This window comes from Ostrea edulis, chromosome 6, assembly GCF_947568905.1.
Source record: "Ostrea edulis chromosome 6, xbOstEdul1.1, whole genome shotgun sequence".
Taxonomy (NCBI): Eukaryota; Metazoa; Mollusca; class Bivalvia; order Ostreida; family Ostreidae; genus Ostrea; species Ostrea edulis.
This window is the reverse complement of record NC_079169.1, coordinates 1,406,666-1,431,113: the sequence shown is the minus strand read 5'-3', so window position 1 is coordinate 1,431,113 and position 24,448 is coordinate 1,406,666. Positions and strand designations below refer to the sequence as shown.

At 36.6% G+C, this 24,448-nt stretch overlaps 2 protein-coding genes across 3 annotated transcripts in view; one reads left to right on the top strand and one right to left on the bottom strand.

Moving 5' to 3' along the window:
* Positions 1–1,939: 1,939 nt before the first annotated feature.
* On the top strand, positions 1,940–18,080 carry LOC125646683 (zinc finger X-linked protein ZXDB-like). Its single transcript, XM_048873180.2, has 14 exons — positions 1,940–3,121; positions 8,528–8,634; positions 9,188–9,337; positions 9,469–9,558; positions 9,817–9,995; positions 10,125–10,317; positions 10,665–10,845; positions 10,959–11,255; positions 11,365–11,409; positions 11,502–11,588; positions 12,471–12,575; positions 12,887–13,045; positions 14,242–14,429; positions 16,019–18,080. The coding sequence occupies exons 1-14, from the start codon at positions 2,008–2,010 to the stop codon at positions 16,175–16,177; spliced, it is 3,054 nt and encodes a 1,017-aa protein (XP_048729137.1). The 5' UTR covers positions 1,940–2,007; the 3' UTR covers positions 16,178–18,080.
* Positions 18,081–21,171: 3,091 nt separating this feature from the next.
* LOC125645719 (CCR4-NOT transcription complex subunit 11-like) overlaps positions 21,172–24,448 on the bottom strand; it is a 17,859-nt gene continuing 14,582 nt past the window's right edge. For both annotated transcript variants that reach the window (XM_048871508.2, XM_048871510.2), the window contains 4 exons: positions 23,994–24,073; positions 22,284–22,353; positions 21,982–22,137; positions 21,172–21,590 (listed from right to left, as the gene is read on the bottom strand). In XM_048871508.2, coding sequence (XP_048727465.1) covers positions 21,459–21,590; positions 21,982–22,137; positions 22,284–22,353; positions 23,994–24,073 — 438 coding nt within the window. In that variant the 3' untranslated portion in view covers positions 21,172–21,458. The remainder of the gene's footprint in view (positions 21,591–21,981; positions 22,138–22,283; positions 22,354–23,993; positions 24,074–24,448) is intronic.

The following is a 24,448-nucleotide window of genomic DNA, read 5'->3' as shown; positions in this document are numbered from 1 at the left end:
TAACAAATGATTGATTTCAAAATATCATGATGTAGAGGAAATCTCCCCAATTCTGATAGTACAGCAAAATTTGTACTTTTCTTATGTACACCCAGAATACACTTAGAATATTTATGATGAAGCTTCTCACAGTGAAGTGATTTAAAAAGTTTGTCTGGATCAAATGGTGATGATTTTAATTTATTCCATGAGCCTATGTATCCACCCCATATTTCAGAATTATATAATAAAATTGGTTTTAATTCCTGGTGCTAAACATAAAAAGTCTTTTTTCAATTTATAAAATCCTTTGAGGGCTGTGTTATATATTTCAGATTTAGCGGTACTAAAACTGACAGATGCAGAAAAAAAGGTACCCAAGTATTTATAATAAGGTGTACATTCAATATGTATGTTCTGAAATTTAAATTTACACTGCAGTATTCTCCCAGTATTGTTAAAGACAATAACTTTTGTTTTCTTAACATTGACATTTAAACACCAATCATTACAGTATGTTTCTAAAATATCTATTCTCTGTTGTAAACCCTCTGCTGATGTTGACATTATTACTATATCGTCTGCATACATTAAACAATTTAAATTTTCTTTTTGAAGTGATACAGTATCTATACATTTTTCGAGATATAATGGAAAGTCATTAATGAAGATTTTGAACAGAGAGGGACTTAAATTGTCCCCCTGTCTTACACCAAGGTTAATCAAAAATGGATCAGTAAGACTATCTTCGATTCTAACACATGCTTTAGAATTCCTGTACATATCCTTGATAATGTTGTAAAAATAACTGCCAATATTCATATTCAACAGTTTTAGTTTCAAACCAGTGTGTATTACACTATCAAAAGCCTTACGAAAGTCAATGAAACATGTATAAAGCCTACCTTCTTTGGTATTGCAATATTTATCTATCAAGGTTTTTAAGATAAAGACATGATCGGCAGTTTGTGCATGTTTTGTAAATCCTATTTGGGAATTATGAATTAGATTATTCTTCCACAAGTACAAATCTAATCTGTTATTAAGTATAGAGTTAAATAATTTACCAATGCAGCTTGTTATAGTTATGCCTCTGTAGTCTGTTGGGTCGTTGGGGTCCTCGGATTTATAAATTGGAGAGATATAGCCATCGGCCCATATCTTTGGGTAAACCCCATTTTTGTAGTATATGTTCAAAATTAAGGATTATCTCCCTCATGCATAGCTCTTATCCTTGGACGAATTTGGCTCCACTTTTTTGGCACGCTGTTTTGGCTATATTTAGCTCTAAAACTTCATAGTTATTTCGAATTTCAAACATTTCGGTTGAGCATCACTGAAGAGACATTTTTTGTCGAAATGCGCATTGGTGCATCAAAATTGGTACCGTATTTAAGTTTTACATATGTACATAAATTTTATTTTCAAAATGGCACTCAAGTAAGTCTGGATATGCTTGTTAAATTTGAGGAACATGGAAATTGCAGTTTTGGTAGGCCTTCAATTTTGTGGCAGTTTTTGCCCTGCCTTTAAGGCTCAAGGGATGAAATTTATGTCCCCTTTGTCCCAAAGATGCTTCATGTATATACCAAATTTGAAAGGAATTGGAATGATCATACTTATCAAGAAGCTAGAAATGTTCAATTGTTAACGCACGATGACAGACGACAAGCAATTTTGTAATGTCACCCGAGACCTAAAAATCGTAGAAACGACTTTTTAAATCGTTTTTACGATTTCCTAAATGGTAGAAACGAATTTCTAAATCGTATAAACGACTAATAAATTGAGTATCAAGCAAATAATTTTTTTTTTTAAAAATAAATCATTGACTTTGCAAAATCTTATAACGTCACATGGGGGTGGAATAACTTCCAGGAAATAAATAGTTTTTCTACTTTGAACCATTGATCGCGGACCTACAGACGGTATATGTTTATGTTACATCACATCCGGTGACGTCAGGATACCTTGCGCTCTGAACAGTAATGGCGAACCCCAGATGAATTACGTGAATGGGGCTTTGACATGTCGAATGAAGGGGGTCTAGTTAACGTAAAACATGGCGGCCCCCAGTGTGGTACACATGTGTCGGGTCTGGATGTAAACATTGACCTGCCAGATGCATTTTCGATTAAAAACGAGCTTCTCTCGGAAGATCAACTTGTTGAACAAAAAGGAATACAAAATGGCGACAGCCTGCACTTTCTATCATCGCCATCGGACGTAGATTTGGATAGCTACGACAGAGTTGTCGTTGAAAACAGCACAGAATGGCTGAAGTCGAGATGCAGAAATATAGAAAGTATAGATTTTGAAATTCCAACAAGTGGGAGCGATGGAATTGAGTTATTTGGTGCCTCGTTATCTGACACGGGAGATCTGCCGCTCTGTCCGGAAGGGTCGGTCCTTCCATTGGAGACGTCATGTCTGTTACTGGGAGGAACGAGTGGATCTCTATTGTCCACAGCAAACTCGGGAGGAGTCTCTTTAGCAAGTTCCACAATTTGTTCCATATTTTCTCATCCACAGCCCAATGACTGTAGTACAAGTATTACTGACAAGGATGTCTCAATATTTGAAGATAAGAATAATATGTTGATGACTCCCCAGGAACTGGAGAGCATGCCAGACAGGGGTTTAGAGTTTGAAGCTTCAGTGGGGCCTAAAAGCTCCAGTCTGGACATTTTCTCAAAGTCACCAAGTGACATCTCTTCATATGTTTCATTAAAAAACAAGACTACGCAAGTCACTAAACTAGCGCAAGCAGTCAGTGCTTCAAACAGTGCAATAACTGTAACAAATAGTAGTAAACTGAATGTTGTTCAAGTCCACCAACCAATGAATATTCAAAATGTCACACCCACAAGTCTCGCGTCAGGCAGTTTACAGATTGTGCCAAATCAACTTATCACTTTTCAACCCCCCAAAACTGATGGGAGTAGTGAAAAACCAGCCTCAGAAATCAAATTTGTGCCAGTGCAGAACACTACCCAAATTCTTGTCAACACCAGTCAGGGGCAGCAACTCTTGCACATCAACTCCAGTCAACTTCCTGGGAGTGATTCCATGACAAGATTGATGCCTGGAAATCAGTTGACGAAAAATATTGACAGCTCTAAAGCCCCACCCGTTCAAACAGGTAATGTTCAGGGTGACCTGTCATCAGGCACTGCAAGGAGATTGAAGTTTGCTCTTTTTTCAGCAGTTTTATGGATACAGTTTGAACGCTAGAACTTTTTAAATGATATGTTGATGGTGCTACGGTTTGAGCAAGTGCAGCTACGTGTACAAATATTTTGTAATGTTCATGCTTTGATCAGGATATCTCAGGGTTGGGCGGTTAAAACCCCCGGTTTTAACCAGCGGTTTTAACCGTCCCGGTCAATACTCTCTAAGTGGTCAATTGAGATTTAAACTGTCCATTTTCCTATTTTTGTATATTTTTTGCAAAGATAAATTAAGCCTCTTCATTATGATATATGGATCAATTGGTTATCAATAATTTTTATTAGATAATTAGATGTAATTTCATAAGTTTAATATATTTGGTTTGCAGAAACTGTGACCATAATATCTTCAGAACTATAAAAGAGGGTCATATATAGCATAACTAGACAATAGGATCTGCTTATACATGTACCTGGACAGATTAAGAATAACAGGTAGCTGGACATTAAATAAACACAGTGATTTAATATGAATTGGGTGACAGATGCTGTAGATAAACAATGTGTTGCAATGTACAGAGCAGGAGATCTATGTACCTGAGCACAGGAAACAGAGTTGACAGGTGTTAATTAGCATACTCTGGGACCAGAGGACCAGTGTACATGTTATTGTTATGAAAACATCACCAACACACCCCCTACAATGTTTATTTAACAGTTAAATGAAGATTTGAAACAATAGGTAGTTCTTGATAAACTAAAGAATTTGAACCCATCATACTATCTATGGCTTCAACAAAACATTTTGGAATTTCTATGATATTGTTGAGGACAACAAGACCACAGCAAGATGTAAAGACTACAATGCTGTTGTCAGTGCCAAAGTAATATGGCCACAAAACAGTTTTTAATTTTTACAATGAAATTTTACATCTTCCCCTATTTAATTGAGTCATTTACATTATTTATTTAATATTATGACTTGCAAGTATATTACAAACTGATAGTGCATGTTATGAATTACAGTATTTACCATAATGGCCACTGGAAGATTTAAAATAACCAACAACACAGACTATAATGACCAAACAATTTTCAATCAACCAGTATTGACCACTATTGACCGGTTTTAACCAGTATTGACCACCGGCCCGGTCAATACTCATATTGACCACTTTTTTGCCAACCCTGGGATATCTATTTGCCAAACACTCAATACGTGAATAAAATTAGGCGGCAGAAACAGCCCATTTTAGTTTTCTGCCAGGCCTGAGGGTTTTATATTAAAATTAAAATCAATAAAACATATACATGAACGTGATTGAAATATTTTTACACTATATATTACGTTTTGTTTCTGTTGCCTTCACTGTGACTTGCTTATCTTTGACGCGATTTTTTCTGAATTATTGAATAAATTGCAACATATTTGAGTCCCTTTCCACTATTGTTGTAAGAATGCATTAAGATTTATTCACAAAACTAGAATTGATTAATGATTTCTCAGTCGTTAATAGCAAGTGGCATATTTGGTTATGGGGTGGGGGGTTAATGATATTTCTCAGTCGTTAATAGCAAGTGTCATGTTTGGTTTGGGGGGGGGAGGGGTAATCGAGGTTTGCATTACCGGATGTAAGGAAGTAGATTGAAGCTGTTCTTATTTTTAGATGTGGAAAAAACAAAGATTTTAAAAAAATGTTTTCGATCCAGCCAAATTTCATAGATTTTTTTTTTGTGTGTAATTTTTTAAATAGCTTAAATGTAGCACCTGTGTCCCCTCACAGTTACATAATCAATTCCTTTTGAGACTTTAGTATTTTCATCATATTTTGTGGTTTGCAGTTGATTATGTCGATTATAACAATTTGTATTTGATGTCATATGCCTAATGTTTACGTACATTGTCCCAGTAGTGTGACTTTCACAAATGGAAATAACAAATATTTAGATCTGCCACTGTCAGTCTTTATTATGACGTACGTCCAAACGTAGATATGACGGCACACATCATCTTACCCTGCCTTTGATAAACATTGCACTTTGTTAAACATTACGCCTAATGGTGCACTGAATTTTTAAGCTAGGAATCGTTCGCCCTGCATGCGGAAGGTCGGGGTTCAAATTCCGGCCGCGACAAAACTAAACCGTTAAAATAGGTAGTGACAGTTCCATCGCCAAACGCTCGGCATCAAGTGTGAATGTCACGGGTCCTCGGAGATAGCCTTAAAAAACGGATGCCCTGTATCACAGTAGGTGTGGCATGCTATAGAACCCTCAATGCTCAATGGCTGTAAGCACCAAGCATAGACCTAAATTTGAAGCCCTTCACCGGTCAGTGATTTTTCTGCATTTTTTACAAGGGTCCTGTGGCTTTGTAATAGGGAAAAATTGTTGACATTTCAGTCAAATTGGGTAAAATCAATTTTATCGTAAATAAGTTTTAAAATCATATCAAACATTATATTATCTTTATTTTACACATCTAATTTTCTTTAACCTTCTAAAATTTTCAACTATTCTATCCAAATCATCATTCCCATAACTCTTTGTTAAGTCTTATTTATATAATTAACATAGAATGTTTATTTTTTTCATATACATTTTCCTTTCATAGTTTTATTGGGAAAAATGCAAGCTAAATTGGGACCAAAAAATGTCAATTTTTAAGAGGGGAAAGGGCCAAAATTTGGACCCAAAATGGGCCTTAAAAAATCACTACCGGTCTTGGTAACATCTCCTTATGAGTGAAAAATTCTCGAGTGAGATGTTAAGCAAGATACAATCAATCGATCAAGCTAGGAGACCACAAGATTGATAATCCACACAAGTTCACAATCATAGTCCAAGGTGTGACTCTGTGAGATCTCAGCCATTTTTGACAAGGGACTTCTGGGATTGGTGTCAAAAACTTTTTCTTGTTAAGGTTTAGATTTAGCTTGGATTATTTCGCGCGCATTCGTCATTTAGAGCTTGCAGTACGAGCCAGCACTCCACGCTGGCACACTGTGCTTGTTATTAACTGATCTCATAGTTGTAATTATATAGCTCCAGACAATTTGTCAGTGTAGGGATTATTTAACACACACACACACCCAAAGTTCTCAAACTGTCTGCAAGGCCAGTAAAAAAAATTCCCTAGGCCGATAAGTTGATAGAAAATGTTGGTCCAAATGACCATTTGCAAATATCTGGTGTGATCCTATTATTTTATAGCTCAGGTTCGGGATGCACAAGTGAAGGTCACTCAATTAACATGGCTGATCAGATTTGTTAAAGGTTCTCTACCCATGAAGAAAGAATTGATTGTGGTAGCTCAGTGGTAGAGCGTTCGCTTCATAACTGGAAGGTCGTGAGTTCCGATTTCTGCTCATGCCATGGCCACGTCAAACCTAAGATGTAAATATATCCTCACCAAATGCTCAGCATTTAGCAGTGAGAGTCCCAGGTCTTTTGGATATGACCACCAATGTCGTGTTAAACCCGGTTTTATAACGTTAAATAACCCTCACAACTATGACCTTGAGTCAGGGTACACAGCGTAAGTTTAACTTTGTGGTGTTTCACTTACAGCTAGTGATGGGCAATCGGACCAAAAACCATAATTGATTATCGGTAATAATCAGACACATGTAATTGATTATAATCGCAATTGTCATTGAAGAGGTTTTTTTTTTTCTCAAAATAGATAACAGAATCATTAAACGTATGGAAAAAACATTTGAATTCTTTGTTCCTTTTTCACGGGTAAATAAATCAGAATTTCAATATACCAAGTAATGGAATTTATTTATAATCACAATGTCTGAAAGTTATCAGAAACCTTGTCTGACTGTTGAATATCGATATTACCATTGATTCTCCCGCCATTTTGTTTGATCGGGTTTGACATAGAGAAAAGAAAATCTGAACAAAATTGCAATGATTTCCAGATGATTATTTTTTTTTGTCAACGATGTCGGCGACTTTTATTTTGTAATCGATTAGTAGCATCATAGAGCTCTAAACAACCGACAATTGATTATCAGCGACAATCGTTTCATCACTACCTTCAGCTGGTGATGTCTCAATATTAGGGGAAAATTCCTCACAGGACGTAAAACAAACAACTTGGTAAAAAAAAAAAAGAGAGAGAGAAAAATTGTTAAATCTGGACCACTTAAAAAATTACAAAGGCTTCCGTAGTGTTCATGAATTCTAAGATGGTTGGAAAACTGACTGTATTTGGCTGGATATGAGTGGGAAATTCATTGCTGTTAAAACAATAAAAGGCGTTTTGATGCAGTTCTTTTTTCTTCTTTCTTTCTATGGAATACAAGGTATGTGTATCTGGTCTGATGAAACTTTGTCCAGTCTGACAGAACCTTTAAACCTGTCAGACCAAATGTCTTACTGTGATTCATAAATTTCGACAATTCAGCGCCACCCCTACACCACACACCCCACCCCCAATCCATTGACCACTTTGGTGTAATCTGAGGACAATAGTGTTTCACAAACGTTTCATGTTTGAAAATGAAACATAATATAAATTTTGGAAAATATTTTGAAAGTCTTTTGGCCACTTAAAGTGGATACTCATAAGATTGTTACTTCAAAGTACAGAGCAACGGACCTAAGTCGTTAAAACAGGTAGTGACAGTTCCATCGCCAAACGCTTGGCATCAAGTGTGAATGTCGTAGGTCCTTGGAGATGACCTTAAAAACCGGTGTCGCAGTAGGTGTGGCACGCTTAAGAACCCTCACTAGTGGCTCAGTTGCTGTAAGCACCGAGCATAGGCATAAATTTCACCGATATAGATGACGTCTTCATATGAGCAAAATATTCTCGAGACGGACGTTAAACAAGATACAATCAATCGATCAAAGTACACACTATTTCAAGAATAGGATAATCGTAGTGCCTAATGTGACAGAACTTTGTTTTATAATGCAGTCTATGCGAAAGTTTTTTGGACCACACAGGACATTCGGTCCTGTGTAATCAATGAACACACCGGACTGAACCAAATTTTGTCAGACCGAAAAACCTAATGTAAAAAAGTGAAACATGTGAAAATGCAAAACCAAGGGAATCTTCTTTATTATACTAGTAATACTATACCAGGGATCCCTCCCATATAATACTTTAGACAGTCCATGCGGTTTTAATCACATTCATTTACGCATTTGGATTCGTGTGCTATTTTTTACTTATAACAAACATTTAAATGACTCCGCATCAAAATAGTAAAGCTCAAAACCGGACACTGAGACATCGGACATTCCGGTCCGGTGTAAAAAATGATGCATCGGACCTGAGGCACTGCACATCGGTCAGGTCCGACGGTCCGATGTCTTTCGCATAGACTGATAATGAACAATGATATCCTGTATTGTAGGTTTTCTGATATTGCCAGCTAATCCAGGAGGAAGCACCATTCTAACCACAAATTCGGGTGAGGCAGGAGGTCAAACCGTTATAAACGTGGACACTTCCGCTGCTAAGGTAAAGATATGGAAAGAGATTAACACTTGCTTAAGTTTCACATTGATTTCATTTTAATATGCAAGGAGTACTCTGCTTTTTATAAGGACATATGCAACATTTCTGACATTTTCTGTAAAATCATTTTTATTTTCCTGATATGAAGAGTTCTGATATGATTTCTAAAATAGGTTTTGATATTTAATATTACCAAATTTAGTATAATTGGCCTTGGTAGCTCAGTGATTATATCACTGAACTTGGAATGCAAGGGTTCCAGGTTTGATACCCAATTGTTCTAAAGACGTCACTCTTTCTCTACAACAGTAATGCCCTTTTATACCTAAGAGTTTTTTGATACTTGCAACAACCAGGAACTATCAAAATATGCTAACTCTAAAACAGACATGGTAATTTTACCCTAAGATTTTTTGTAGAAATGACATAGTGAATTGTACGTGAAATGTCAGGTAGAAGTATACATTATTGAGAAGTGTCGTGTATGTCCTTAAATAAAAACTCTCAGACTGTGATTTCTATTGACATCAGCTTAAACATTGAGTTGTATTTGTAGCCTCCCATGTTTTTGAAGAACCCCATCGGAGGCCCTCACAAATGGGTCTACATGTACCTGTGTACGCACCCAGGATGTGACAAAATTTTCAGGAAGTTATCCAAAATGAGGATACATCTGATGAGTCATACTGGGGAGAGACCGTTTAAGGTAACAAGAAAAAAATGGAGGAGAATTAAGCGAAGAGCACTCTGACAGATAAATGTATCACTGATCAATATTGTACGAACAGATGTTTAAATTAGTTTAGACTGAAACATTTGTCCTGATTTCAATTACAGTGTAGCAAGCCAGGCTGTGATTGGGCATTTACTACTTGCTACAAACTTAAGAGACATGAAGAATCTCATCAAGGAAGGAAAGATTTTCAGGTATTTGTGAGTTTTTAGAATTATATTGCAATTTCATAATGGGGCCCTGAACTATTCATTAAGAAATACCACATGTTGTCAGATGGACAGTTACTATCTGGCATTGACAAAAACTCATTTGTCATTAATATTGTTCTCAGAAAATAGAAATTAAAAAATAAAATCCTCCCACCTGCCCCATACTTTTTGCTGACCCTGGATGATAATCTGCTAATTAAGTTGAATTGGCCTAAGAAACAGGTTATAATGTTTTTCTAGTGTGATTACCCCGACTGTGGAAAGAGGTTTGCCACATCTTATAACTTGAAATCTCACAAGAAATCTCACGAGAAACCATGTGAGCCTTGTTTAGAACCAGGCTGTACCATGAAATTCCCAAATCGTAGACAGCTGAACCTTCACATGAAAACACATAATGGATCTGAAAAGAAATACAAGTGAGTATCCTATCTGTTGATAACATTAGATGTTATAGAGAAACCATTTATGTTAGGAAATTGATTGTTGTGAAGAGCATTACAAGGTGAAACTCTGAGTAGCCACCTGTGATTGGGTTCCTTTGTCAGGTGCCCAGTAGATGGCTGTGATAAGACCTTCTTCTCCCCTCACTGTATGGGCTCGCATCCACGCACCCATCAACAGGACCGGGACTTTAGGTGCAATTACGAGGGGTGTACCAAAGTATACTCTACAGCGTGTCGCCTCAAGCAGCACATGAGATCTCACACCGGGGAAAAGCCATTCGTCTGTTACTTTGACGTAAGTTTATCTCTTTTGATTACATTAGACTTGAAATATGACTTCATTTATACAGTAGAAAGATGAGGACAGTGTATCTCAAAAGTTGTATGCCTTACTCGCATCGAAAAGATTAAAGGTTAAAATACATAAGGAAAATGAAGTGGGGATTTCCAACTCACTTCGACTTATCCATGGTATTCGAGATATCAATGTTCCAGATATAGAAGTTCAACTGTATGTCATAGCTTTTGGTTTAAGATGAAAGAATTGGGATATATGTACAGTGTACATGTACAGTATGCATACATAGTCTTTTTCAATGCACAAATTTATGTGTCATGCATGTAATATTTCTCTCAATTCAGAATTGTGGATGGGCATTTACCACTGCAAGTAAGCTGCGACGTCATCAAGCCAAACACACAGGTCTGCGCAAATGGAAATGTCCAGTGGAGAATTGTGGACGTGCGTTTATGAGATCGGAGCACCTGAAAGGTCACATGATAACACACAGTGGAAAGAAGGCGTTTTCTTGTCCAGTTGAAGGTTAGCCATGGTTTTGTATTTTCTTTGTCTTACATTTGTATTATTTGATGGTGTATTGTTTTAATTTTTAATATGTATTGAGACATGTATGATAAAAGACTGATTTTCAACAGGGTGTACTGCAAAATTTGTTGCCAAAACAAGTTTGAAAGTTCACATGAATCGTCATGAAAGTCAGAAAGTGGAAAAGATAGCATATCACTGTCCTATAGAAGGATGTATGAAGAAGTATTTTTTGAAGTCCAAACTTCGAGAACACATGGTTCAGAAACACTTGAGCAGCATATCCAGCAATGGTCAGGTCACCCAGCTGGACCTGGAGCCCCTCTTAGGGGGAGAACTACATGACATTGGAATGTTAGCCACAAACTCGGAAGCCAAAACGGTGGTCCAGACTGTTCAGATCAACAGTAAGTGCAGTCTGTGTACCGGAGAAGTGATTTGAAACATGCTGCGCTCTCATAACATTCAGAACACAGTTGTAATGTGAAGGTCATTTTATATGTTGCTTATTTGTAGATCCTGGCGGAGGCCAAAATGAGGAACAGTCTGTCCAATCAACAGGTACTCCAAAATGTAGAGATAGATAAATGAGAACTCTAATTGAATTTGATTTAAAAATAACATTTATGGATCTTTTCTTAACATTTCTACAGAACCAAAGACAACCACAGCCATGCTGACCATCCCAGCATCAGAGCACTTGACCATTGACCCCCTGGAGTTTATCACCAATCCTGCAGGTACCATTACTTGTAGTAGCATTGAATTTCCAACAATCCAAATTGATATTTCACGGTGGAGTTGTTCATGAAATGATAGGCAATGGTCATGTAGGTGGATAGCATCAGAAACATGCAACCAAAACTATTTTGTGTTTCAGAAAAATTGCTTCGGTTCTTGAGGTAGCTCATTACACTAAAATTTTATTTAACGGCTCGTTAAAACACCTCTTGTGAAGTATGATTTCACCATCGAAAGAGTGATGCAAGTTCTGAAGTATTTTATTTGAATTTTTGGGGATTTATCCCGGAATGACAAACAAGTTACATTGTTTGCAAACTTCACTGTGATTTGATGTATAATATTAATATCTAAGTAAACATACCTAAACAACTCAGATAGATATTCTAATTTTTCAAATAAAAAAAAAAAAATTCAATGTTTAGGAAAATTGAAAGTTATTTGGTAATATTTTTTAAATCTACAGATAGAGTCTCTGCTCTACATTGTCATTATGGCCGACTTCCTTTTAAAACTTTGATGAAAATATAAGTATCAGCAATATTTGTCTATTCATTTAAAAAGTCATTGCCTAGCTGAGTAGCTCAGTAGGTTAGCACGGTGACAGCTGAACTGTAGATTGTTGGTTTAAGTCCAGCAGGGGTTTTAGATTGTTTTAGACTGCTTTCAACTAAAATTGCATTTTTTGACTAAATAAAGTAAATTTGAAAGTTTTCAAAATATTGTTGTACATATCCTCCATGTTTCATCCATATCAAATTTTTCTGGTATAGCATTCCTCCTTAATGCAGTTATATGAGTAATTTTTTGGCATGAAGAAGAGAGAGCCCGGTGCAATAACGACTGAGACAAATGTACATGTGTGTGTGTATGTGTTGTAGATTCTTCTGGAGAAATCCCACAGATCAGTCAGGCGGTACTGAACCAGCTGATGTCGGGGTTAGAGAAGCCAGAGATGACTACTAATCAAACAGCTGACCACACTCGTAAGGTTTTATTTCTTCTGTGTAACCTACGTCTGCAGATTATTGACATGAATTAGAATGCCCCAAATTCTTTGCTGTTAGACCATTATAAATGTCTGGAGCAAAGGGTGTCATCCGTATGTCTCGCTGTCTGACTTTCGTAATTGTCCTTGCATGTTTGACTTTAAAATTTTGTAATTGTCCTTGCATGTTTGACTTTTGTAATGGTCCTTGCACCCTCCCTTGTTATGGAATGTAATGCTGTTCTATATTTCAAAACAGGTAACTTCTAAGGAAATGTTAACAAATTTGATTACTTCTTTTCACAACAGAAAGCCTGGCCAGTCCAGTGGTGCTGGAAAACAGTAGCGGATCAGCCCGCACTGACTATTTAAGTAACCACAACCTTAGCTACCGAGCCAGACAGAGGCGGCAGTTACTGAAGGAGAAAACCTCGTCTGCTGCCAAAAACCAGGACTTTGCAGATCAAGGCAAGATTGATGCCCTTTTATTTTTTTGTATGAGTATTTTGAAAGGGCATTTTTTGATCAGAGGTGTCTATTAAGAGTGCCATACAGGTAGTACTGTGTCTCAGGTAATTCTGTGTCTCAGGTAATTCTTTAATGTGGGCTTTTTATGGCAGAATAGGGAACCAAGCCAGCTATAAAAGAACCTTCATGCAAGTCTTTATTCACATGGATAGAGTAAATTTTGCCAATATTTGGGTGGTGGTGGTGGTGGGGGTGGGGGTGGGGGGGGACTATTTGGAGAATAGGGGAGAGTATTGTGATATATCCGACAGTCAATAAAAAAACGCTTTACATTATATCTTACGTGTCAATAGTTATTTGGTCTAAATTTAAACTTATTTCCGAACTTGATGTATTTACAAAATGGAAAACACCTGATTATATGCGCATGTTTTACCCAGCTCTGATTGGTTGATTGAAATGCATGACCTTCACCAACATTGCAGGAAAAGACCCCTTGACATGTTTTTCGAAGATTTTATTCGTAGATTTAAAAAATATAAACAAATGGCGTTTTCAATTTTCATAAATATTTTTTTCTAAAAATTTAGAACGTTTATATCTGAGTCTTTTAGGTATGTATTGTTAGATATTCATATCATGCACCAAATCACAGTGAAATTTGGACTCTAGAATCTCTTATTGGCAAACAAAACACCTTTTTTCTATCATTCCTAGAAAAATCTCTAAAAATTCACATAAAATAATTGAGAACTTGTATCACTCTTTCGATGGTGAAATCATACTTCATAAGAGGTGTTGTAACAAGCCATTTAATAAAATTTTGGTGTAATAAGCTACCTTAAGTGTTAATATGGAGCGTAAATAGCAGGAAAAAATCTGATGAAACTCGAGAACACAAATCTAGAATGTTCGTTGAATCAACCGATATACAGTATGCCTAGGCTCAGTGGTTAGATGATGAGCATTTTCAAAATACATTTCGTACTGTCAGAGAAATATCAACACTTTCCCCTAATATGCCAAATATTCTGCACAACAAAATTTTACATTCTGTAATGATTTCGAGAATAACACTTGAGCCAGGAGCAGATTCTTATAAATGAGTGATAAACCTATGAAAAACATGGGGACTATCTGAACCAAAATATTCACACGAAAAATGTAATGAAGGTGAGAATTTCTGTACTTTGTAGAAAATTCAGACGAGAGTTTGATTGTCCAGACATCTCCAGGGTTTATAAATCCAGAGGAGACAGCCCTACACAGTGCCCCCTCCGACAGAGTGACCTTCACCTCCCCGGCCGATTCCCTGTCCACTCGGGGGATCACCTTTAGAGACCCAGAGACAGGGGTCATGTACATACAAACACAACTTCTACAGGTCAGTATGCATGTACAGATTTTGGGAGTAGATCACCGACAGGAACGAAACGATGGGATGTGAAAAATAAACTTAGCTCTACAAAAGTAAAGTCTTTATTGATCCACCTAGGCTACTCGTCAACATCCGACCGGTGTATATACCAAATTTATGTATGAACATGTATATATGAATTTGCATAAGTAAATTACACTATACATTTCTTAGAAACTTGAAATGAACGTGTCCCTGATGATAGAAATCCTCCTTTGAGTAGGTTTACAGATCCCTGGCCTGTCAACTGATTGTATGTGTATGTGTGTCCCCCATTACCTTATGAATATACAGGCGATTCAGTCAGGTCCTAGTCCCAGGTTTCACCCAGCTGTTTAAGTAGATTTACGATATTTGTCTGTATTCATATTTACATTGTTTATAACTGCAGCACACTCCTGAGGAAATAGCTATCGTTACAATCTGTAGACATGTACCTCACAATTTTTATTTGAATTTTGCATGAAGCTTATTTTTGCAAGCTCTGGACACTTTTGCATATAATCTTGTTTAATTTTGTATACAATAGTCATGCTCTTATTGAAATAGAAGTCATTGTTAAACATTTGTATCTCAGCAGCAAGCTTGAGTAACCTGCACATTTGGTAGATCTTGCAGATAAACATGCACATACAAGTATCATTTAATATTCTAATCTTAATGAAATTTTGACAATTTTGATTGGCTGAAAAATTCATTTGATTTTTGCATCAAAGAAAACCTGGTTTAGACTCCATGTTGTATATCTAGATACATTATATGAATTTGAAAACAAAATCATGTTAATTTTAAAGTTTTTAATTTAAGGGATAAATTTATAAACTATGGTTTTTTTTTCTGTGGTATACCTCCATCCAACGAAAAAATGATAAATTCTTTCCTTTAACACTTGTAAAGAACAAGGTACGATTGTATACATAAAAAGGCCCAAAACTTTTCTCCCTATAAAATGTGTCTGGAATTAACCTTAATCAGCGTTTGAAGAAAGTAAAATATATGCCAGGTATACTATGTCAACAAAATCAGAATGATATTCCTAATTGGATAGCATTATGACATCATCAATAAGACATTTCCCACCTTTTTTTTTCTAAAAAGCCTGAAAACTGTCAAATGTCATACAGATTATTGCTCAGGAAAAGATGTGCGCATTTGTCGAGCAAAATGAAAATGATATATATGTATCATTATAAGATGAAAAACATGCTTGAATATGAAATTGCTCGATACATGCGCTGTATGTTTTCTGAAAGGAAAACCACCTGAATTTGTGGATGTTTTCATTGAAAATGGCATTTTTGCAATTTTATGCCAACTTCAAACTCTCGTTATATGACACAAATCATTTTGCTGATCAAACTGAGCAGATTTTGGGTTTGCTAATCTATTCCTTATTTGAATGCCAGGGTTTGAGCTCCAAGTGAAATCATCAATATTTTGGGTCAGATGACTTTAGAAACTGTATCTACCTCTTTGTTGCATGTCTAAAACTGATCACAGCCTGTTGAATATTTTGTACACATACAAATGTACATGCTGTGCCGGTCTCATTTCAGGATGACCCTCCTAGTACAGTAACGGACTTGTATCCTGACGAACAAGTGTTGGGAAGTGAAATTTCAGATCTGACTGATAATTCTTCTACCAGTCTAGACCAGTCCATTCAAGATAATGAGTTCACGGGTTCTACCATCAACTTTCAGGATCTCCATTGACCAGTGTTAAAGGAAGGCAAACTTGGAAGAACAGATCATGAAAATAAAATGATATTGTGAAGTCTGTTGTGAATCTTGCAGTAAATCCATTGTGTTTCTGTAGCTGCCGTCTGTGATGCAACCTACAGGTACATTATACTCGTGTTTTCCCGAGATTGAATCAGATGCAAGAAATATGGAAGACTAGTATCACATATAAAACTATATAGGGCAAAATCCGGGAATTTTCTGCCTGTGCTTTGATGCATTTTTCTGACAGAGAATTCCGGTGTATGATACATGTGTTTATTGAATATCTGTATCGGTTTGCTTTTAAAATTCATGTCAAATTTTAAGTATTGCTTTCAGAATGCAAGGCAAATGTATTCTATGAAGTTGCAATATCTGCCACATGCATGTTTACATTACAGCTTGAAATCAAGTTTATCCTTGCTACTATTGGTTTTGTTTTCAAATTTGAGTACAAAAAGTCCTTGAAAGTGTTGGATCAGTCAAGCTGTTTCCATTCTGTGCTTGTGGTGGTCACATGTAACAATAGCTTAAATATATAAAACATGTAACTCTGCTCTGATGTACTATCATCCCACATTACTAATACAAGTAAGTTACAGAGTGTGTTAATTTTTATACGTCTGTCATTAGACGGGACGTATTATGTTATGGCGCTGTCCGTCCGTCCTGGGTCATATTTTCCGGACTTTATTCCGTAACAGATGCATGTACAACTTTGAAATTTGGTCACAATATCTCCCTCAAGAATTGTAAGAGTGAGTTTGCATTTCAGCTGGATTGGTCCATCCATGACCTACTTTAGGGCTCTAAGTAGGTCAAACATTTTTCCAGACTTTTTCGTTACAGATATAGATATTGCCCTGAAATTTACACATAAGCTTCCTCTTGGAGGAATACGAGTTCAGTTTGCATTTCAGCTAGATTGGTCCGTCCACCCATGACCGACAGTAGGACTTAAAGTAGATCAAACAGTTTTCTGGGCTTTTTTTCACTATGGATACAGATATTGCCTTGATATTTAGTCAAAGGTTTCCTCTCAGAGGAATACAAGTTCAGTTTGCATTTTACCTGGATTGGTTCATCCTTGACCTACTTTTGGACTAAAAATAGGTCATACAGTTTTCCAGGCTTTTTTTCCATTACAGATACAGATATTGCCCTGATATTTAGTGAAAGGCTTCCTCTCGGAGGAAGACAAATGCAGTTTACATTTCAGCTGGATTGGCGCACAATGATTTACAGTACTTTAGGGGTAGAAGTAGGTCAAACAGTTTTCCAGATTTTTTTGGTATGGTCACAGGTATTGCTCTGAAATTTAGTCACAACCTCCCTTTCAGAGAAATACATAATCTGTTTACATTTCAACTTAATTGGTGCACCATGACCTACTTTAGGGCTAAAAGTAGATCAAATGGTTTCCTGGACTCTTTATCATAGGTCCAACATTTTGTTTAAATCTCGCTCTTGGAGAAATACATAATCAGTTCACATGTCAGATGGATTGGTGCACCATGGCCCACTTTAAGGCTTTTCTATTCAGAATGTGTGTTGTATCAATTCAGAGTGCACAATATGCTTCCAGGTTGAATTTCACTGAGTCTGTCCGGCGGGCGTATATTGTACTGTTTGCAGTACTCTTGTTGTAAAATACAAATAAATTACAGAGTGTGTTAATTTTTGTACAATACAAATAAATTACAGAGTGTTAATTTTTGTACAAGGTGTGGGAGATAGATTTGGTATTGTTGCATTTCTTGCAGAGTAAACGTATTATTAGAGCCTCTGTTGTCCTGCAGCATTCTTAGTGGCAGAGCCTCTGTTGTCCTTAGTGGCGAGTATTGTATTATTGTTGTTAACTGTTATTGTAATAAAAACCTGAATGGTACATGTACATGTGACTTATATGTGTAATCCAAACTAGGTTTACCTTAGAACTATATATTCTCCCTCTCCTCAATTTCAGCTCACCTGAGCTGAAAGCTCAAGTGAGCTTTTCTGATCACCTGTTATCCATTGTCTGTGTGTCTGTAAACGTTTTACATTTTCGACTTCTTCTCCAGAACCACTGGGCCAATTTCAACCAAACTTGGCATAAAGCATTCTTGGGTGAAGGGTTTCAAGTTTCTTCAAATGAAGGGCCATGCTCCCTTCAAAGGGGAGATAATTGCAAAAATAGAGGTAATTTAAAAATCTTCTCAAGAACTACTAGGCCAGATGAGCTTAAATTCATATGAAAACTTCATGACATAGTCCAGATTCAAGTTTGTTAAAACCATGACCCCCGGGGGTAGGATGGGGCCACAATAGGGGATCAAATATTTACATGTGGATATCTAGGGAAAATCTAAAAATTAAAATTTTCTTCTCAAGAACCACAGGGCCAGGAAAGTACAAATTTAAATGAAAGCTTCCTGACATAGTGCAGATTCATGTTTGTTAAAACCATGGCCCCAGGGGGTAGGGTGGGCCACAATAGGGGATCAAATGTTTACATGGGAATACATAAAGAAAAATCTCCCAAGAACCACTGAGCCAGAAAAGTTTACATTTACATGAAAGCTTCTTGACATAGTGCAGATTCAAGTTTTTTAAACCATGGCCCCTGGGGGAGGGTGGGCCACAATAGGGGATCCAAGTTTTACATACAAATAAAATGGGGAAATCTTTAAAAATCTCTCAAAAACCACTGGGCCTGAAAAGTTTATATTTACATGAAAGCTTCCCGACATAGTACATATTAAAGTTTGTAAAAATCATGGCCCCTGGGGGTAGGGTGGGACCACAATAGGTTATCTCAGTTATACATACAAATATATAGGGAAAATCTTCTAGAGAACCATTGGGCCAGAGAAGTTTTTATTTACATAAGAGCTTCCTGACATAGTGCAGATTCAAGTCTGTTAACATCATGGCTGGGGTAGGGTGGGGCCACAAAAGGGAATCAAAGTTTTACATGCGAATGTGTTGGGAAAAATCTTTAAAAATGGGTCACGGTGAGTCAGGTGAGTGATGTTGCCCATGGGCCTCTTGTTATGCCCCCCTTCAAAGAGGGGCATATTGGTTTGCACTTGTTGGTCGGTAGACCACATGTTGTCCGCTCAATATCTTGAGAACCATTCACTTGATCGTAATGATATTTCATATGTGGGTTGGTTATGAAAAGAAGAGGACGCCTATTGTTTTTCAGGCCAAAAGGTTAAAGGTCAAGGGTCTATCTACTCTGGACATAAGAATATACTGTCTGCTCAATATCTTGAGAACCCTTTGCTTGACAGACATCAAACTTGGTACACTGGTACATCTTAAGGAGTAGATGACCCCTATTGATTTTGAGGTCACATGGTCAAGGGTCAAACTGGACATAGGAATATATTGACCACTCAATGTCTCGAGAATCCTTTGCTTGAGAGACATCAAACTTGGTACACTGGTATATCTTTAGAAGATGACCCCTATTGATTTTATGGTCAAGGGTCAAACTGGACATTGGAATATACTGTCTGCTCAATGTCTTGAGAACCCTTTGCTTGGCAGACATCAAACTTGGTACACTGGTACATCTTCAGGAGAAGATGACCCCTATTGAATTTGAAGTCACATGGTCAAGGGTCGAACTGGACATAGGAATATACTGTCCGCTCAATATCTTGAGAACCCTTAGCTTGAAAGACATCAAACTTGGTACACTGGTACATCATCATCAGAAGATGACACCTATTGATTTTGAGGTCACATTGCCAAAGGTCAAGGGTCGAACTTGACAGGAATATACTGTCCGCTCAATATCTTGAGAACCCTTAGCTTGACAGACATCAAACTTGGTGCACTGGTACATCTTCAGAAGAAGATGACACCTATTGATTTTGAGGTCACATGGTCAAGAGTCAAACTGGACATAGGAATATATTGACCACTCAATGTCTCGAGAATCCTTTGCTTGACAGACATCAAACTTGGTACACTGGTATATCTTTAGAAGATGACCCCTATTGATTTTATGGTCAAAGGTCAAGGGTCAAAGTGGACATTGGAATATACTGTCTGCTCAATATCTTGAGAACCCTTTGCTTGACAGACATCAAATTTGGTACACTGGTACATCATCAGGAGAAGATGACTCCTATTGATTTTGAGGTCACATGGTCAAACTGGACATAGGAATATACTGTACATTCAATATCTTTAGAACCCTTTGCATGACAGACATCAAACTTGGTACACTGGTACATCAGAAGGAGTTGATGAACCCTATTGAATTTTAGGTCACATGGTCAATCCACTCTTAACATAGGAAGATATTGCCTGCTCAATATTTTGAATTGATGATACTACTCTCAATTAAATGATGCATTTTCTCGTGATGCATTCTTGGTGTTCGGAATCGGCAGGAACTTGTGCTCGTTCGAAGAAAGGCGGTCTCGAAAGCACTCCATGTGTTTGGAAGATCAGGATGTCATAGTCACGCAAACACTTAACCATGCAGGTAATCGACCATAAGTTCAAACATCTAAGAGACTCAGACAAATCTTGCTAAAATCTTAACCAATTCAAGATTGATTTCCGGATTTTCACTAGTCCTTACGGACTAGTGCTATAGAGAATTTACTAGTCTGACACATTTTTTACTAGTCTCGGACTTACGGACAAGAGGTAATTTCGAACCCTGCCACCTTATTTTTGTGATCATCTCCCTTTTGAAGGGGGCATGGTCCTTCATTTGAACACACTTGAATCCCCTTCACCTAAGGAGGCTTTGTGCCAAGTTTGGTTGAAATTGACCCAGTCGTTCTGGAGAAGATGAAAATGTGAAAAGTTTACGACGATGGACAACAGACAAAAAAAAGAGCCTTCGGTTCATGCGAGCTAATATCTATATGCCTGTAAGTATTATTCACTAATTGTTAAAATCATGTTAAGAAAAAAATGTCCGTCTATGTTTATTTACATGTAAATTTGGTGAATATCAAAAACAGACAGTTAACTTATTTCATCAATAGATTTATTTTTCAACAATATTGATTTTAATTCAGAACTGTTGAACAGGTGCAACTAAACAATGGCAATTGCAGTCAAATCTACTTTCAAACTTCCAGCAGTACAACCCTTGACCAGTTTGAAACAAGAAGTGGACCACAGCCTGACATTCACAAGCACCAAAGAATGGGCACTCTTTGAATGCAGTTGACACTGAACCAGTATCTTGGAATTCTTTGTGGTGCATGCACTGTTTTTTTCACACAGTCTAATCTGCTTTTGGTGTCCGTGTCTGCTATCTTGATGCTGCAGCCTGTACGTTTTGTGGGTCTGCACTATCCAATGATTTTAAAAGTCTAAATAATCCAGCTGCCTCGCGAATGCGACTAAACTCAATACAAAAAGCCTGGACTTCTATGAAGATGTCCTAAAAAGATAAAATTTTAAAAATAATTGCTCCTGAACATGAACAAGTCCGAGTGAGGCAAGACTGACCTTCAGAGTCTGTTCAATTTACCAAATATGAAGTCTGCATCTTGTGATTTATAACCTTGACATATCAATCTGGCCTTGACATAAAGTTTCATTTTAATCATATTCGAAGTCTCCATCACAGCTAACTCAAAAGGTATGGTCAATGTGCCCCCCCCCCCTTCCCGATTTTCTACACATTAGAGGACATTTAAAAGATATAAAATAAAATGGAATTTCATTCTCATCAGTACATAAAAAAAGAGCCGGAATAGGATGATGTCCATTTTAATTCTCTACAACCTATTTAATCTACATCTATTGAGTAGTGAATACATGTGGCTTACCTTGACATCAATAATTTTGTTTCTAATGAGAGACTGCAAAAAGACACAAACTAATCGAACAAGTCTGTTTTGTAAATATCTATCACGAATTGTTTCACATGTTGAGATGCAGTTAGAGATGTAAAGATGGATGAATTCTGAAGGTAGTTCCACTGCCTAAAAGAAACACAAAAACAATTTATCATTCATGAAATAAAAGAAGTCCATGAAAATGCAAACACTGCTTATATTTACACTGCAGTGATATATCCTGAATACTAAGGGGAAAAAAAACCCCTACAGCATATTTGAGTAAAGCTTACTGTTGTGAGTCTGTTGACGACTTCCATAGAATGCAGAGACATTTCCATATTGACAAGGACAGAAAAATACCTGACAGAAACAATAAGGTTTATCAGTAAAGACACGACAATGTCCAGTGTGTATTTACAAGTTACTGATTGAACATTGGGGAAATATGCCCACCTGAGGTCCCGCAGTAAAAGCATGGCAAGCTTGTGATAAAAGATGAACATATTTCACAACATTCAGTCCATAACCTTTGTATGGCACGCCACATTCACAAAAATGAGTTAAACATAGTTATAGTTTCACAGTTGACAAACTAGGTTTATCGACTGTAAATTATAGTTTACAAACTGTAAACTATAGTTAACGATTCATTAAACTATAGTCTTCATCCGTAAAACTATATTTAACGGTTGTAAACTATAGTCTACAAATGCTAATCCAAGTTTATCTGCCTTTAAATAAACGTTAACAATAGATTTTGCTGATAAATACAGATTCACATTTGTAAACTATAATTTACATTCGTTAACTATAGTTCACAATTGTGATACTATATTTATCAGATAAACTTAATAATAGTTTAGACTTGTAAACCGTAGTTTACAATCGTGAAACCGTATTTATCAGATAAACTATGTTTTGCAATTGCTAATGATTGTTTACATTGTTAATTATAGTTTACGCTTGTGAAACATATATTACATGTATCTGTTAACTATGGTTTACAGATGTGAAATATAGATTAACGTAGTTAACTATAGTTTACGGTCCGTAAACTATAGTTTACAGTCGATAAACCTAGTTTATCAACTGTGAAACTTGTGAAACTACGTTTAGCTCATTTTTGTGAATTTGGTGTGCCATACCTTTGCATTACATATTTCTAAGTCTGTGTACTTTAAATTCTAGAAGCACACATCCAGTAGCAGAGGAAGTATTCACATTCATCATCACATTTAAACAGAAGTGACATCACAATTAATTAGTCCTTGAGCATTTACAGCATTTTAACAAACTTGAAGAATCTTCACTATGTTAGGAAGCTTTCATGTAAATTTCCACTTTCTTGGCCCAGTAGTTTTTGAGAAGAAGATTTTAAAAGATTTTTCCTATAAATTTCAATGTAAAACTTTGATCCCCCCTTGTGGCCCCATCCTGCCCCCAGGGACCATGATTTTTACAAACTTAAATTTGCACTATGATAAGAAGCTTTCATGTAAATTTCCACTTTCCTGGCCCAGTAATTTTTGAGAAGATTTTCCCTATATACTTGTATGTAAAACTTTGATCCCCTATTGTGGCCACATCCAACCCCCGAGGGCCATGATTTTAACAGAGATGAATCTGCACTATGTCAGGAAGCTTTCATTTCAATTTCAGCTTTTCTGGCCCAGTGGTTCTTAAAAAGATTTTGAAATGACCCCACCCTATTTTTGCATTTTTGTGATTATCTTCCCTTTGAAAGGGGCATGGCCCTTCATTTGAATAAACTTGAAAGACCTTCATCCAAGGATGCTTTTGGCCAAGTTTGGTTGAAATTAGCCAAGTGTTTCTGGAGAAGAAGTCGAAAATGTGAAAAGTTTACAGACAGACAACGGACAACAGGTGATCAGAAAAGCTCACTTGAGCTTTCAGCTCAGGTGAGCTAAAAACACGGTAAACAGAATAACATGAGCTAGTATAGGTGAACATTTCAGAGACTGTCATAAATGACTACTTACTCTGTGATTTGATTGGACTGCATCAGACGCAGTAAAACTTCTATTGCCACTAAGGGATTGTTTTCTACCAAATCTGGCAACTATAAATGCAATAAAAACGATAAAAAAAATCCTTGATCATCACTTGATATCATTTACATTAAACATTAATCTTTGTATAGGAAAACATCTGACATCAGGTGAATATACCTATATATTTACATTCACTGAATCTTTTCTCTTGTATTTCTTCTGATATTGACATTGTTTTCATCTGCGACAATGAATACATGTTTGTTGCAAACTAGTTCAATCTGGATTTTTAATGCCACCTGTCTATGTAATCATGACCAAAGTCAAAGGGTGTATTGGATGTTTCGTTTAAAGTAACAAAATGGTCAACGATATGATATTTCAGTACTTAAATCTAGTTTATATATATTTTTTAAAATACATAAAAACATGAACAATATAAT